Below are 17476 nucleotides of genomic sequence, written 5' to 3'. Positions count from 1 at the left end.
CTAATCATGGGTGCTTTGTCTGACCATAACTGTGGGACTCACCCAGCCTTACACATGTACCTGGGTGATCTCTTTGCTTCCTGGCCAGACGGTGGACCTACTGAGCATACTCAGTGGATCTGTGCATGCTTGCACACTCAGAGATGAATCCACACAAGTGCCAAAACCAAAATAGAATTTAGCCCTTAGTTTCATTTCAGACATCCCAAAATTGACAATGCTCATTAACTTTAAATTGAGGACCAAATTCTTCCATTATGTAATACTGACTTGACAGTTGTAGTGCTCATACACAGGGAGGTGAATGAATGTAAAAATGTACAGATTCATCCATTTTATGGATAGCGAGGATTCTTTAATTGAAAATCACTGTTCTTAAGAATTTCCCTTCTTCTACTAGTATAGCTATTATTATTCATTAGTTGCATAACTATAGCACCTAGGATCCCTAGAGCTTTATATAAAATCATTTAAATTTGTTATCACAGTAGCAAAATCCCATATCTCCTTCACTTTTGGAACCTGGCCCTTTGGCCTTTTATCACATTGGACAACCACCACAAACAACATCGGGGAACCTAAATGGGTTTTCCAGGTGTAGTGGAAGGGGAAAAAAAAATGCCTTTGCATATTTTGATTGCAAAAGGGAAAAATCCTTCCTAACTTCCACAGCAGGTGATTGTTCAGACTTACAGTATCCTAAAAACACAGCTCAATGTTATGACTACAGGAATGAGGAGAGCGAGCATGTACAATGATCAGGAAGTTCCAAATCCCTAGGCAAAACTTTGAATTAATTAGGGAGTGTAGTGAGGGGCCAGTCAGCTTACTTCTTCCACTGGCTCACTAATAGGAGAAAGAGACCTTTTACACAAGAACACTTCAGTGTGTTTCCCAGTACATGCTCACCTTTCCTTTCATGGGCTTTTCATCACCTGCATTGTGTGTGGTTATCATCTGCCTGATGAGATGGGTGGCTGGTGTTCAAGCATTGTGTCCCACAAAGTGTTTAATATCTCAGAACAAGTTTCTTGATTGCTGCTCTTGTTAACTGTCTTTATTATCCACAACCTGTCCGTATACAATATAATAACAAGAAATAGTCAAACTCAAGAGAAACACATTTTATAGCTCTATGTGCATTGTTAAACTTATCATCAGTGTAGGCGGATGGAAAAGAGAGCCAGGTGGATTTAGATTTATTGCTATTTATCCCTTGCCAGAATAAACCACAGTTTATGCATCTATTCACATTTACTGAGGATGAGAGGATATATTCTTCTTTCAGGTCTTTGTAGCTTTTATTTGTTTCTGCTGAGCATTTGAAACAGTTCTAAGGCATAATTCTTAAATGCGCAGGAAACGTGTTTCAAACGAAGTATATTGTTAATGCTTCTCTTTTTAGCACCGTTTATATGGAGTGCTTTGTCCAATCAACATAAAATGAGATGGTTGCATAACTACTGCCAGGAGATCAGAACACAGCCTGGGAAATCTGATCACTGATGCAGTGCTAGAAGCAACTTATGCTGATTCAGCATTATTTAATGAGGTTGTCATTTAAAAAAATATTTATTGTAATTCAAATTGTTTTCAATGTTTAAATCTGAAAAAACCTTGTACTATTGTTTGGAACAGTATTTCGTAATGTAATTGGTGGAGGTTCTAATGCCTCATCTTTGTAGGAACCCACCAAAAAGTCAAGGATATACAATAAAAAAGAGGTCTGAAGACTTAAAGTGAATTACATCAGACTTTCAAGAGCCCCCAAAGAAATCTGGAGCTAAAGAGGTAGTAGAAAACATAAATAAATAAAAGTGAACTGCAGTAGTTCACAGTCTGAGTGGTTATTATAAAATATATTTTAAATACAACTGTGCCATATAAAGATAAACAGATGTACTCGTTGATTGTGGTAAGGTTTTGAGGTACTCAATAATAGCTTATATATTTTATCAATGAAATATTTTTTGTATTGAAATATTATATTGTTCCCTATTCTACTTTCCATCTGTTTCTTTCTCTCCTAAACTATATCCTCTTCAGACCATGAACTAGGCTTATTGTGTTTTTACAGCTGATACAAACAAATTACAATAATAATAATGATAATGAATGAAATCTAAAAGGGTTAAAGAACAACAATATTTCACAAAGACAAAAGATCATGGTAGAAAAACTGGCTTCCTTTCTACATAGTTCATATTAGAACATTTGCAAAGAACAATCTGTTCCTTTTTGTTATCTCCTCCAAAATTTTTAAAAGTTAACAAAACTTCTATAAAACTTGGCAACTTTAGTTATTATGAGATCTATTTCCCTTTTCTCTGTTCCTGATTTCCTTGTGAAGAAAAGGATACTTTTCTTTTAACAAGAAATTTTGCATGGTGCCTGTGTTCTTTGATTTTAAAATGGGATAAATTCCATTTTTAATGTTGGAATAGTTTTCCATTTAACACTTATTTTACATATGTGATATGTTCACACGGTCTAAAGCAGGATTGTCCAAATGCTGCCCCAAAGGCTGCATGTACCCTGCAAGGGGTTAAGTAGAGGCCCCCCAGGCTCCTGCCTGGCTGCTATTCCCCACATCCATCCACCTGCAACAGCAACTGGAATCTCCAGGCTCCCTCCTCTGGGCGCCAAGGAATGGGGTAGTGTAGCAGCACAGGTCCTGAGGAAAAGGCTGTGTGCATGCAGGGAAGTGGTGGGAGAAGCAGCCACAGGGTGTGCAGCCTGAGGAGCTGCAGCTCGCCCTGGTATGGCCTGCACGGTGCCCAGCCCTGGTTTGTGTGGGTGGTCCCTGGCCACTTAGATGTCAGACAGCCCTGGTCTAAAGCTTGCTTCATTTCAGACTTATTAGTGGTTTAGTGTGGTGTTGTTTTAAGGAAGCAGTTATTTCCATACCATAGTTTTCAGCATAGAATTAAATCTTTAGTTAGTTCTTTCTGGCATTTTTGTTTCTTAAGGGAAAATGTTATATGTGGTTTTTCTTTTTGTTCTAAAAGGGAATGATTGGTTGTATGCTTTAACATGAAAATTTGACTAGTTCTAGTTTGACCCTGCTTCTGTTTTGGGTTCTTTAAAGGGGAATTGTTTTTTGTCATTGTTTTTCATTTAGGACAAAAAGATTTGATGTCAGTAAGGCTTTATCATCTGAAATAACTGTGCCAGAAAAAAACCCTTTAGGGTAGAGAACAACAATGAAAAACTTTCAGATCAGAAGGTGATTGCTTTGCAAAGTTCTAAGTATGCATAAATGGGGAACTCTTATGAAAACTGTTCTGCATGTTAGCATAGCACATCTGCTTCCTACAGCATTTTATCTTTCCTTGAAAAAATTCAGTTCTAATCCTTCCAAGTTTTGCACACATGCTACCTTTATGGAATGTGAATATTCATACTAATGCTATTTAAGTTAGCTTAGTCTGTGTGTATATATTGTTAGTTGAAACATTTTGTGTCTCTGTGTGTATATATACACAAGTTAAACTGTTTTTCAAATATGTCTTTACATGCTCATGTTTTAGCTAACTACACTGATGATGACTTGCTGGAACAGGGTGGTTATGTAGTATTTCAGAATTGTCCTATGATGGAAACTTCATAAATGCTTTCTAAAGTTATCGCTTTGATAAATGAAAGGTTGCTGAACATGTTTACTTTCCATGTCCACATCAAGCTCATTAAGAGGTCATTTAAAACATCTTAAGCCCAGTGGGGCCCCCATCCTTACTTTGGACTTTGAGCACTAGTGCAGTACAGTTAAGTGTATTTGCTCTTCACACTCATTTTTGTTATATACTGTTTAGAATTGTAATAAAGAATAAGCTATTTACTGAACGCAGTGATCAAGGCATATGGTTAATTGTGTAATACAGAATGATTGCATGTAAGAATGACTGATCACCCTCTCCCAGAAGCTTCTCTTCTGCTTAGAGAGTGGTGACAGGCTGCCTAGGAAAAGATGTAGATTGCTGAGGGACTAGGAAAATGGAGGAGGAGCATAATAGGCTTCAAATGTTCAAACGCCTAAATTAAGATAAAATTCTGGTCTCCTTGTTGAGTTTTGAGCAAGAAGACTTATCATGAGGGAACAAGCTAATGCAGGGGTTCTCAAACTTTATGATGCCATGACCCCAAGTACTGGATTGTGGCGGCAGGGGACTGGGAGTTCACATGTGGCAGCCATCGCTGCCATTCACCACTCCGTGCCGCCGCTGCATCCTGCTTCCCCGTATTGCTGCGCATACCCCCTGGGAAGTTTGCAGCCCCTTTTTAAGTTGCTTGTGAGCCCCCAAAGGGGTCGCAACCCCTTTGTTTGAGAACCCCATAGCTAATGCATTTGGGAACAGAATCCAAAGGGAGAATTGTGGGCTACACAAAATTACTGCAAGATGCATAGATAACGGGCTCACTAGCCGCAAGCAAGACATAATTACAAATATGTCAGAATGGCTGGAGGTTTTGAGTGGAGTCCCATGGGGGTCTGTTCTGGTTCTGCTAGTGTTTAATGTGTTTATTAATGATTGGATGCCAGAAAAGAGAGCTTCCTGAGCAAATTTGTGGATATCGTGAAAGTAGGGGGGATTGCAAACACATTGAAAAACAGTAGTAGCATTCAGAAAGATTTTGACTAAAAAGGGGCTAGAGACAACAGGATGATATTTAATGCAGACAAATGCAAGGTGCTACACTGAAGAAGAAATAATCAAAACCACAAATATTGAATGGGAGATAACTGGCTAATGTGCAACACTGCTGAGCAGGATCAGTGATGCAGCTGTAAAAAAGGGAAATGTGATTTGTGCTGTATCAACAAGTGTAAGACACAGGAGGTGACAGTGACTAGAACTCTACTTGGCACTGGTAAGGCCTCTCCCACAGTACTGTGTGCAGTTCTGGCCTTCACATTTTAATAATAGTGTGAAGACATTAAGTAGGATTCAAAGGTGGGTGACAAAAATGATAAAAGGCTTAGGTAGCAAGTCTCATGAGGAGAGGCCAAGAGAATTAAGCATGTTTAGCTTGAAGAAAAGACAATTAAGGGGGAACATGAAAGCATTCTTTCCATATTTTAAGAGCTACTATAAAGAAAAAGGAGAATAACTTTTCTCTTTTCCTTGGAGGGACATTCCAATGGCTTTAAATTGCAGCATAGTAGGTTTAGATTGGATATCAGGACAAATTCAACCATCTGATTTTATAGTTTTTGAGGTATATACTGGTTGGTTGGCACAGAGGTTGAAATAGTTTTAAGGGTTATCGTTTGTTGTTAATCATTTATAATATGTTGTAATCTATTCTTGTTCTTTGTAGATGTGGAGTGATCACAGGGCCCTAAGCCTCCACACCTACTAGACAGGCTGTATGAGGGACAATATAATAAAGGTTAGACAGTTCCTGAAGGGAGCCAGAATACAACCCATAATATGGCTGCATGCATCTCTGTCTCCCTCCCACCATACTATTAGAGCAGGGAGGCAATGTAAGACTGCCTATGGAAGTTGTTGAATCCCCCTTCATTGGTAGTTGGCTAAGCATTGGTCAAGGATGATTTAGGCATAGAAATGCCTAAACCATACTGTGAAGAGCAACAGTTGGAAAGCCCAAGAGATGCATGCACATGTGTGGACACAGTTCCCAAGCCTTTCCAGAGCCTCACTCCAAGGTCATGAGAAGAGATCTGTAGTCCAGAGCAGGTGGAAATTTGGAGAGGTCTGTGCTCAGCTGCAGAAAAATGAAGACCTCCACAGCCAGCTTGGTCATGGAAGAAGATTAAAGGAACTGAGAAGTTTATGGAGGGGATAGGAAATAAAAAAAAACAAGTTTGGCACGCCAGTCAGGATGTGTGACATATGGGAGTTGTGTTTGTGGTCTTGAGGTTAAAGTGCAGAGTTGGGGGTGTCTTGTTAGTTTCTGGTTCTGGGTTTTGCTGGTCTCCATCTGATGCTAGAAAGAACTTTTTAACCTTTTGTTGGTGCAGGTGCCAGGGTGTTTTTTCATCTCTCTCAGAAGTATTGTTGGCCGCAGCCAAGTTTGGGAGTTTTGACTGGGGTGTACTGATACTTCTGCTGGAACTTAAAAAACCCAGAGGGTACAGGGTCTTGCTCCTCTGCTCAGGATCAGGCCAGCATCACATTTGGAATCAAGAAGTTTTACCACCCCCCCTCCCTTCCATCAGATTGTGGGTAGTACGAGGGTGTAACAGGGCCCCTACCCTGTCAGTAGAGAGGGAAAGGGTCTTAGGGTATCCGGCCTTCTCTTCCCCTCTCAGTTCATCCCCATTCCTTATTACTTTCCTTTCTGCTTCCCTCTCAATCTTTTTTCTTTCTTTTACTCACACGTTCTTTGTTCTTCTGGAGCCAAACAGGCAGAGAAGCCTGAGACAAGATGGCTGTTGAGCCCAGGGGCAGGCAATGCCTGATGGACTGGAGGCAGAGGTGAACTGGAAAGCACTTTATAAGCCCAAGCCTTGAGCCCAAGAAGTAGTCTGCCTGTGGATACTGCCGGAGACAGAGCTCCTGATGGAAGAGCCCAGGGACCAAACCAGGGCTATGAAGGAAGGATTCAGAATGGCAGCCAGCTGAGAGTCCATATTGGGAGGGAGATAAGTACTCCAAATCCTTTTCTGTTTGTTGCAAATACTGCTACAGGGTGAGGCTAACCCAGGCAGGGTTGAGCCAGGGCAGGTGCCTCTGTTTTGTGGTTTTTGTTCATCTGGTGGACTGGTCATGGCTGCAGGGGAGGTGGAGACCACTGAAAAGGGGTGCCTGGGGACATCCCAGATCTCAGACTTGGTGTATTATGAGAACAAAAGATAGAGTCTGAGGATAAGTACAAAGCCCATGAGGGGCAAAGCCTGCCACAGACTGAGAGGCAGGGTTTGAAAAGTTGAAATAGGGCCTGTGTAGATGTTTGATGGTACCTGGAGCTTGAGGTCCATTCCAGGATGGAAAAGGACCAAAGCTGAGCCAGAAGTTTGCAGCCTTGGGCAGTGGGCTCTAAGCTAGAGAATGCAGCCAGAGTAAAAGTGGGATGAGGTTAGGGGAGGGGTGGACCAGATAAGAGTCCAGTACCCAAAGCCCTCTTTGTCCTCAGGGCAGCCTCCTCCATCAATTCATTACACCAAGGCATGCCAGGTGAGATTACAAAGGAGTCACTGAGGAAATGAGGAATGCTAGTGGGAAGAGGCCCATAAAAGAAGTGGCACTGTTCTGGCACCTGTAGGCATCCTACAGAGGGTTTTGCCTTTCTCTGTAGTTGTTGAGGGAGAGGCGGGGGTGGTGGGGAGAGGAGGGTGGTTCTTTCTTCCTTGGGTCTCTGGAGTTTATTTTAACAAACAGTTTCCTGTCCTTGCAGTTTCAGGACCTTAACAAGGTCCTTGACCCCTGCTTTATCTGTAGTAAATTAAAGGGTCTTATTAGTGTTTCAGGCATTGTGCCTGAGTGTATGAAGGATGATCCCAAGGTGTTTTGAGACTTGGCTAACCTTGTTTTGAGTTGGTTTAGATCAGGGGGTTGGCCTAGATGACCTCCTGAGGTTATTTCCTGTGGGCTTTAACAGTAGCATCAGCCAGATGTAGGTTCCCTCTTTCTCTCCATCAAGGGTCTGTGACAAGATTTATGCAGAGCTACAAACATTGCCCACCATGGCCACAATTGTCCACCTTGTGGAACTTAGAATCCTGGAATGGATGGGGCCATGTGATAGGTGGTTTAATCTTTCTAGCACCCTCCATGAAGCTATTATAGATGTTGTCTTGATTTAAACTCTTTCATGGTCTCTGTGTTTAGTGTACAATTTAGCATGAAATCAATCCCTTGGAAAATAAAAAGAGCTAGTTTTTTCTACCTATCCATTTTTAAGCAGTGGGAACAAAGCTCCAGATGCTAAGGTATTCAGACTTCTAATGCCCATTGATTTCAATGCCTAGTTCCAGTAAAGGCCTATCTATACTGTAGGAGTAGCTTGCTTTCACTGGGATGGCCATGATCATATTGAATCCACTTGTTCCTACATGCTCAGCCCAAATCCAGACATATAATGGTGAAGCCATCACCCATGGCTGCTCTCTAGCAGCTGGAGACATAAGGTCTCATAAGGGTTACCAGTGGGAGTAGTCTTCACCAATGTATTACCAGGCTTGGAGGATTGGGCCAAAATAAATCTCATGAGGTTCAATAAGGACAAGTAAAAAGTCCTGCACTTAGGATGGAACAATCTCATGTACCAGTGCAAGGTGAGATCTGACTAGCTAGGCAGCAGCTCTGCAGAAAAGGACCTGGAGGTTATAGTGGACAAAAAGCTGAACATGAGCCAATAGTGTGCCCTTGTTGCCAAGAAGGCTAATGACATACTGGGCTGCATTGGTAGGAGTGTTGCCAGCAGGTCAAGGGAAGTGATTATTCCTCTCTATTCAGCACTAGTGAGGCCACATCTGAAGTACTTTGTTTGGTTTTGGGCCCCCCCCACTACAGAAAGGATGTGGACAAATTGGAGAGAGTCCAGCAGAGGGCAGCAAAACTGGTTTGGGGGCTTGGGTATATGACTTATGAGGAGAGGCTGAGGGAACTGGGCTTACTTAGTTTGGAGAAGAGAAGACTGAGAGAGGATTTAATAGCAACCTTCAACTACCTGAAGGGTAATTTGAAAGAGGATGGAGCTACACCAGGAGTGGGCAATTGTTTTGGGTGGAGGGCCGCTTACCAAGTTTTGGCAAGCTGTTGAGGGCTGTATGGGTAGCCACACCTCTTGACAGGTGCCCTGCCCCCCCCCCCAGTTGCCATCTTGTAACCGGAAGTCCTGCTCCCTAAGCCCCAACCTTTGCCACCAGAAGTCCCTCCCCTTGCCCCTGGAAGTACTCCCTTCAGCAAGTGGTTTTGCAATCTCAGAACCAGAAAAATACCACATTATATTCTAAATATCAAACCTCTACAACATTCATTAATTTGATTTCAAATTTCAAAAAATATTTTCGTTCTGATTTACATGTGTTTGTTTAGTGTACATAGAGGTGATTGCACAATAGCTTAAAATGAAGTTTTACTCTTGTATATTGTGGGGTCTGCGTGTATGACAGTGTGAGGAGGGGGTGTGGGTACATGTGTATGGTGGGTTTGTTGACTTGACATGCATCAGATCAATGCTCGGGATCTCAGTATTGCACTGTTAGGCAGGAGGTTATAGTGTAATATATATGACAAAATTACACACACACACGCGCGCGCACACACACAAACTGCACATACGACACTATGGGTCCACACACATATACACACATGCAAACACATACTTCAGTGGCTGTGTGTGTCAACACTAGGGGGCACTTGGGGGTAATTGGGGTGCTTGGTGACTAGGGGGCACTTGGGGCCCCACTCAGAGGAGGCGGTGGAGATGGGACCGGGAGAGCCAGCCGTGGAGCTGGGAGAGTGGAGGCAGCGAGATGGAGGTAGGAAGCTAGAGGGGGAAGAGCTGGCACAGAAGCTGGAGAGGCGGCAGGGAAAGCAGAAGTAGAGAGCCGGGAGGCAGATAAGAGCCGGGAAAAGAAAGCTGAAAGCCGGGAGGTGGAGGTGGTGAAGCAGTGGTGAGCTGGGGGAGCAGGAAGCCAGCAGAGAAGCTGGGAGGTCAGGAAAGGTGGAGGTTGATGCAGCAGCGGTGAGCCGGGGGAGCAGGAAGCTGGCAGAGAAGCCGGGAGGTCAGGAGAGGTGGAGGTGATGGAGCAGAGCTGGGAGGTCAGAAGAGGTGGAGGTGATGGAGCAGTGGTGAGCCAGGGGAGCAGGAAGATGGCAGAGAAGCCAGGATGTAGAGTGAGAGCTGGGATGGGGGTCAAAGGTGGCAGAGAACCAGAACGGGGGGTAGAGGGACAGAGGACAGAGGGACAGGAGTTAGACATGAGGTTGAGTCAGAGGCAGGGACAAAGAGAGAGTGGGGATTAAGTGGGGAGCCTGTAGCAAGACAAAGACCAGCTTGGGGTCCGTAAATACCAGTTTTATTAGACAGGCAACACACTATACAGACCATGAAGTTATTAGTTCCCACACACACTCTCACACAAACTTCCACATGCACTCACACAATGGTAGCAGGAGGAAAAAGGCTTAGTAGAGGGATTGGAGTCAAGGTGGATAGAAATAGAACTCAGGTCCCTTGCTTGGAGGGAAGATGTGGGTGATAGCTACCTAGCCCAGGCTGAGAGTTGATCCTTGATGGCCAGTTGGGGTTTTCTCCAGCAAGGTGTTGTCCAGAGGGGGTTGCCAGCAGGGCCTTTGGGTGGATAGGTGGCGTGGCATAGTGCTGGTCCAGATGGAGAGGGTGTCCCAAGGAGGTCACACTGCCCCCCCCGTTTTAGGGGGGGGGCCTACCTGTGACTCCAATGGGAAGGACATGTCCAGAGAAGGGCCAGTCCTGTTCAGATGAGGTCATGCAGTTCCAGGTGTCCTCATTGTCCAGTGGGATACAATGGTGGAGTTGCTGGTTTATATTCTGTTCTTTGTTTCCATGTTGCTGGTTTCTTGGAGGGTCTTTATCTTTCAAATATTAGGTTTTGTCTCTGGTTCTGGGAGTAGGTCTGTGGTTTCAGGGAGAGTCAATGCAAGGTGTGGTCCGTTCGATAAGTTGATGGTCCGGTCATTCAGAAGGAGCTATTTTTAGGCCTGCTACCATTATGTCTCAATCACTCTCATTCACTCTTATTCATCTAGGAACCAATTTACATGGGAGGGGTAGTTATGAGTCATAGTTGCAACACAATTACAATAGGGTATGCCCGGGCAGGGGACACAAAATGGAGACTTGACACTACAAGATGGAGACTTGACATTACTTTGGCTAACCTTACAGAAACAGGCCTAAATCATACAATATCAATATAAAACAGTAAAAACCAATACAAACATAGCAGGAATACAATATAAAACAGTAAAAATCAATACAAAAATAACAGAACACTATTTACAATATAAAAAGGGGCTTATTACAATAATAGCACACAAGAACTTAACTTACCTATGACTACCTATAACTACTTATAAGGGATAGAGAGGGCAGAGAAAGAGTCAGAAAGGGTTGGGAAAAAGGAAGGGAATGTTTTTTTTAAAGAAAAAAACAAGAACAAAACTGGGGTTTTTTCTACAGGTTGTGTGTGTGGGACTCGCCATATGAAGACACACACACACCTCCCTCCCAATTCTGGCCCTGGGGTACCAGTGCAGCCCCATGCTCCTGCAGTCTAGCTAGGAGCCAGGTGGTACAGGAGTGGCCAGTGGGCAGGCAGGGGGGAGTGATAGCAAGCATGAGCACAGCAACAGCTGGGAGGGAGCCTGGGTCTTTCACCGATGTCCCAGAGCCAGTGTTGGTTGGAGGGCAGGGGTGGGGGAGCTGAGGGGGGCAGGGCATGGTGGGCTTTGCTGCTGGGTTCTGCCACCAGCTTCCCCTGGGTCCTACTGCCCCTGGCTCCTGTCATCTTTGACAGGAAGCGAGGACCAGATAAATATTAAATTTCTAAATTTCTTAGGGGCTCCATGGGCCTGATAGAATGGCTTGATGGGACATATTTTGCCCGCCCCTGAGCTAGACTGTTCTCAGTGGTGGCAGATGACAGAACAAGGAGCAACAGTCTGAAGTTGCAGCAGGGGAAGTTTAGGTTGGATATTAGGAAGAACTTTCTCACTAGGAGGGCAGTAAAGCACTGGAACAGGTTATACAGAGAGGCTGTGGCCACTCCATCCTTGGAGGGTTTTAAGATCCTGGCTAGACAAAGTCTTGGCTGGGATGATCTAGTTTGGGATGGTCCTGCTTTGAAGGGGGTTGGCCTAGATGACCTCCTCACAGCCCTTCCAAACCTAATTTTCTATGATTTTATGTGTATGGGTGGAGATGGTCAGTGCACATGGAGCAACTTCAGCTGAAGTATGAGGCTACCATGGTGTAGATGTGCTCCAAAAGTCATGAATACTCAAAACAGGATTAGATGCAACTGAAGAAGATAAGTCCAAAACTGATCTACATGACCCCTAGCTCAGCTACCATGTAACCCTGGAGGTCACAACAACACCCCCTTTAAATTTATAACATTATGACAATGTTCTATTGCATTGTTTTAGAAATAATTTTTCAACTAACTTGCATTGACTGGCTTGCAAAACTGGCCTCAGTATCTAGAGCTCTCAGTTATGCCCCTCTGAAGATCTTTATTGGTCAAATAACTTTGGGTTAAACAACAAAACTTGGTGCTATCAAACTGGCTCAGGGTTTATACCCCCAAATACTGATGGATTAGCTTTTGTCTTGATCATTTAAGGTGAAATTGTCTAAGTTGTCTAAGTGCAGTCTATGTAGTTGTGCAGAGGAAGCTGAAGTCCACTTATGGCCTCCTTGTGGAAGCACAGTAGTCTAAGAAGCTCCAAAATGGACTTGGCCAAAGTCCACAACCACTGGATTTAGGAAAAGGCACGTGAGCAGGTGCTGTGCCATAGCTCAGGTGCTGGAACACTGACATGGCAAGTTGGAGAACCTGGATGCCCCCCTAGAGGGGGTTTGAACATAGATGTACTTGTTTTTTCAGTGCAGCCTTGTAACCACTGTATTGTGGGGCACCTGTTATTTAGTCTCTTTTCTAGTGCTCTTTTTGAAGCTGAACCATTAATTTAGTCTTTGGGGAAAAGTGGATGGAGAGAAGCAGGTGCTCACTTGGAGCAGGTGTCCCAGTTAGAACTCAGGGCCCTCTTCCTTCCAGCTAGCAGCCATCTCACTGAGTCACTCATCCTCTGGCTTACTCACCCCCTGGTCCCCCTGCCAGCCAGGGCTGCTTTCCCCCAGCTCAGTGTGCTGTGGTTGGGCTGGCAACGCACAAAGTTGCTTCAGTGTGGGGCTAGCCGTCTCATGTAGATGTGCCTACTGTCATGTATTTCAGCTTGAACAAGTGGGATTTTTTTGGCTTGTGCTCATAACTTACTTAGGCAGTATAAAAAAATCCAACCCAGTATTTTGTTTTTTTGAAGTCTATTTGTGAAGCTCCATTTCTTCACTATCAGCCTCACCATAACAAATTCAAGACTGAAGCCATGTTCTTCAGTGCATTAATTACTTGTCTGAAGGAAAGGATACTTATTTCAAGAGTTCCTCAATTGATTTTATCCCAGCTTGTAATCTTTTCCTTCAAGAGACTTCTGCATTTATTCAGCAACTTCAAGAGGCTGAAAAATTACATTTCTTTTACCTTCACAACAAAGTTGGAGGTATAGAAGACACAGTGAAAAGGTACAACTCCCTTCAGACAGTTTTAAACCAGTCAGTAAAATCCTCTTAGTAAACTAGGAAGCTCTGCATTTTCCTTTAGTCAAGGGCAGAAAGCAGAACATTATCCATTGCATATAGACCATGCAGTGGAACTGTCTCAAAATTGCTTTGTTCAATTTTCCCTATGTCCAAGAAATCAGAATAAAAACCATTCCACTTTGCTTATTCTTCATAACTCATCTTGCAGTATTTGGGGGCAAACTCTCACTTAGAATGTCACAACTCTACAGAAAAAAAATTAAGATTTTTTTTTTGCCAAAGGGGATATACTTCAGAAAGAAATTCTTTGACAGCACACCTACTGCAAAATATACTTTAATCTCCTCCAGAAGAGGGATGGTGACTTATTCCTGACATTCTGTGGTTAAGCAGTCTGCTATATATACTTTTCCTATTTTGTCTAATCCTGAGAACCTTGTGGAAAAAAAAGATTGCCTGATCTCAAAACATTCTCATAGCTCTAAACTGAGCAAGACAGACATAGGGTCATGCGTGCCTGTGATTTACGTGCCAAAAAGCACAAACAAGTTACTAAAAGAAAACTCAGTTCAGAATTCCCTGCTGTAGCCAAAAGTTCCTATTTGTAAGTTCCTATTTTGCTGCCAAACTAATTTATAGCCTCAGTTCCACAAAGGGTCTGCAAGTCCCATGAGGTAGAGAAGGAGGGATACTATCTGAGGAAGTGCAAGAGAATTCAAATTAAAGCTAAAGAACTACATACTTTATCTGGGAGTAATGCCTTGCCCCTCCTCACCATTGGTTAACTATAACAATTTAAATAAATATCTAAATAGTATCTAAAGAATAGAGTGAGAAAACCAGATATCTGGAGTTGGGGCTAAATTCTTTCCCCTGCATTAGACAGCTGAACATGCAGCTGCTGGCAGTCCTCACATCACCAGAATCAGGGAGGCATTCCAATTTGCCTGTGCAGATGTGATGGTTTTTGGTGCAAGAGGGAAAAATATGGCTTCTTCCCCTTGCTGGGATTGCTTCCAGCATGGGTACCACCTCACTCAGTATAGGACTGGCATATGGGACTGCTTCACTTTTTTCCTTACAGCAACAGTCACAGTAGGCATGTTGCATACGGGGAAGAGGCGTGACTTCAGCATGCTATACTTAAGAGTCTCCAAAACTGGGAACAGGTCATTAACTAGTTCATGTCAGAAAAGCCTTCAGGTTACTATAGCTAGGACCACAGGTGGATTAATAGATGGGCCAGCTGGGCATGAGCCCAGGGGCCTCTACCAGTTCAGGGCCCCGGGATCTTCATCACCAGGGAAGTGAAAGCCATAGGTTTAAACTCAGAGCCTGTTTTTGTCTTGCAGTAGGGAGACAAAAATGGCGCCAAGTTTAAAACTGCAACTTTAGCATTTGTTTCCCTGGGAGCTGGAAGCGGGGCCCCTCCACCAAGCGGGGCTGGGGGGGCAGGGCTGGGGCCAGGCTGGGAGAGCTGCGCTGCACCTGCGGGGGTGGGGGGAGGGGTGGGCTGGGTGGCACCACGCCTGGCAGGGAGGGGGGCCGAGCTGGGCTGGGAGAGCCATGCCCCACCTGGCGGTGGAGGGTGTGGGGAGGGCGGCTGGGGTCGAGCCAGGCCAGAAGCACTGTGCCGCATCGTGCCTTTGTGGGCAGTGGTGCTAGGAAGGCCTTGGGGGCTACAGCTACCCAAAATTCATCCTAGCCCCCCCCGCAGCCACCCACCAACAGAGACATGGCATGTTGCTTCTGGCCCAGCCCAGTCCAGTCCTCTGCAGCTGCATGGCTGCACAGGACATCCAGGCAGCAGCTCCCTGCAGGTAAGTGCAATAGGGGCTGGGTAGGGCACTGGACTGAGTTGCAGGCAGCTTGTGGCAGGGGGGTGGGGTGGGGGAGGGCTGCCTCCATGTGATCAACAATGGGGAGGAGAGATGTCCTGTGAGGGGAGAGTGTGTGTGTGTCTGTATCTGTTCATGGCAGGGATAGTGTGTTTGTGTCTGTGTCCATGTGCAAAGAGTGAGTAGAGTGCACCTCTTTCACTTGCTACCTATCTAGTCTTTCATTAAAGTATTAGTATCTAAGTTTCCATCACTATGTACATGTCCAGTTGGGTGTGACCTTATCCAGGGCAGATTCTGGGGGGGACACTGGTGTACTTGCACCCGCGCGCCCCGCCCCCGTGATTCCTAGTCCACCCAAAGTTTAAAACTAACTGCCTAGCAGTGGCAGGAACATTCTAGTCAGGCAGTGCTGAAAGAATTAGTTGACTTCATGGATCATCATAATCTCTTCTAAATTCTTCATTCCACAGGTGTTAACAACCTTCTCTTCTTTTCAGTGGTCTTGATGTTCTACCAATCAATCTATCATTTGTCCTACAGTTCTGTGGTCTGTTAACTGCTCCTGGCAAGGAAGCTGCTATTTCACAGTCCTGTAGATTATTTTTAACTCATTCCAGTGAAGTTACCTTTGTTTTTGCTCCAATCTTAAACTGAATAATACAGTCCTAGGCCTCTAGCATATTAATAAATTAGCTTCTAGTTTAGAGAAAACGTGTTGTTTTATATGTGATGATGCTCCTTATCATCTGCACCCCACTTTTCAAAAGTTTGGATTTGCCTATGACCTTATCCTGTGTAGCCTTCCTGCCATATAACATTCTTTTATATCCAAAATGAAATCAACTTCCTCTTCACCTACTCAGACAATGTCATTATCCCTTCTGAATTCTCCATTGGTTTCCTACCACTTATCATAGAATGATTAAAACCTCTGTATACATCTAGGGTTCCATTTAAACTCTCATTCTCCTGATGTTCTTACCTTCCTTTGCCTTTGTCAGAGGGGAGAGAAGCTGGCTGCTTCCAGCAAGCAGCTGGATGCTTTTGGAAAGGAGGGCATGCTGGCCATCAACCTCAAGTGGAAACCCCTGTGCATGGCTGAGGAACCATGGGCCTGGAAGGGGGCGGGGGGGGCTTCTGGGCCTGAGGCCAAGAGGGCAGTCTGCCTCTGCATACTTCAGGGACAGGAGCTCCTGGGAGAGAAGGACTGACTGACTGACATTCATCCATCCATCCATCCATCTAGGGAGGAAAAATGTCCAGCACACCTACAAACTAGGGAATGACCTGCTGGGTGGCACGGAAGTGGAAAGGGATCTGGGAGTCCTAGTGGACTCCAAGATGAACATGAGTCGGCAGTGTGACGAAGCCATCAGAAAAGCCAATGGCACTTTATCATGCATCAGCAGATGCATGACGAATAGATCCAAGGAGGTGATACTTCCCCTCTATTGGGTGCTGGTCAGACCGCAGCTGGAGTACTGCGTGCAATTCTGGGTGCCACACTTCAAGAGGGATGCGGATAACCTGGAGAGGGTCCAGAGAAGGGCCACTCGTATGGTTAAGGGCCTGCAGACCAAGCCCTATGAGGAGAGACTAGAGAAACTGGACCTTTTCAGCCTCTGCAAGAGAAGGTTGAGAGGCGACCTTGTGGCTGCCTATAAGTTCATCACGGGGGCACAGAAGGGAATTGGTGAGGTTTTATTCACCAAGGCGCCCCCGGGGGTTACAAGAAATAATGGCCACAAGCTAGCAGAGAGCAGATTTAGATTGGACATTAGGAAGAACTTCTTCACAGTTCGAGTGGCCAAGGTCTGGAACGGGCTCCCAAGGGAGGTGGTGCTCTCCCCCCCTACCCTGGGGGTCTTCCTTCCGACCCTAACATCTATGAATCTATGAATCTATCCATCCATGCAAGCCATCCAAGGGTGCTAGGATGAGAGGGGTCTAAGGGAGGTATAGTTTGCGGGTAACATTAATCCTGAGTAGAAAAGAGTTTTAGTTGTTAAGCAGCTTGTTGGTGTCTGTTATGTTTTGAGCTTGATACTGGAGGACTGGGTTGTTGCTATGTGGGAGATCATAGTGCTTAGGGTCGGGAGGGATCTAAACGGATCATCAGGTCCAACCCCCTGCCCCAGGCAGGAATGGGTGCCAGGGTCATATCACTATCCCAGCCAAATATCTGTCCAGCCTTCTCTTGAAGACCCCCAAAGTAGGAGAGAGCACCACCTCACTTGGGAGCCCATTCCACAACCTGGCAGCCCTAACTGTAAAGTAATGACTCCTGATGTCCAGCCTGAACCTTCTCTTCAACAATTGGTGGCCATTATTCTTAGTAAACCTGGGTGGTGCCCAGG

At 44.8% G+C, this 17476-nt stretch overlaps 1 protein-coding gene across 1 annotated transcript in view; it reads right to left on the bottom strand.

The window, feature by feature from the left end:
* Window positions 1–941: 941 nt before the first annotated feature.
* The window catches only part of RNF180 (ring finger protein 180), a 169899-nt gene continuing 153364 nt past the window's right edge, over window positions 942–17476 (bottom strand). Inside the window, exon 8 of the mRNA XM_025213311.1 lies at window positions 942–1071. Within this exon, the coding sequence (XP_025069096.1) occupies window positions 1048–1071 (24 nt within the window). The 3' untranslated portion in view covers window positions 942–1047. The remainder of the gene's footprint in view (window positions 1072–17476) is intronic.

This window comes from Alligator sinensis, unplaced genomic scaffold (assembly GCF_000455745.1).
Source record: "Alligator sinensis unplaced genomic scaffold, ASM45574v1 scaffold1258_1, whole genome shotgun sequence".
NCBI classification, from domain to species: domain Eukaryota; kingdom Metazoa; phylum Chordata; order Crocodylia; family Alligatoridae; genus Alligator; species Alligator sinensis.
Note: the sequence above shows the minus strand (reverse complement) of the source record. Positions and strands in the feature narration are given on the sequence as shown.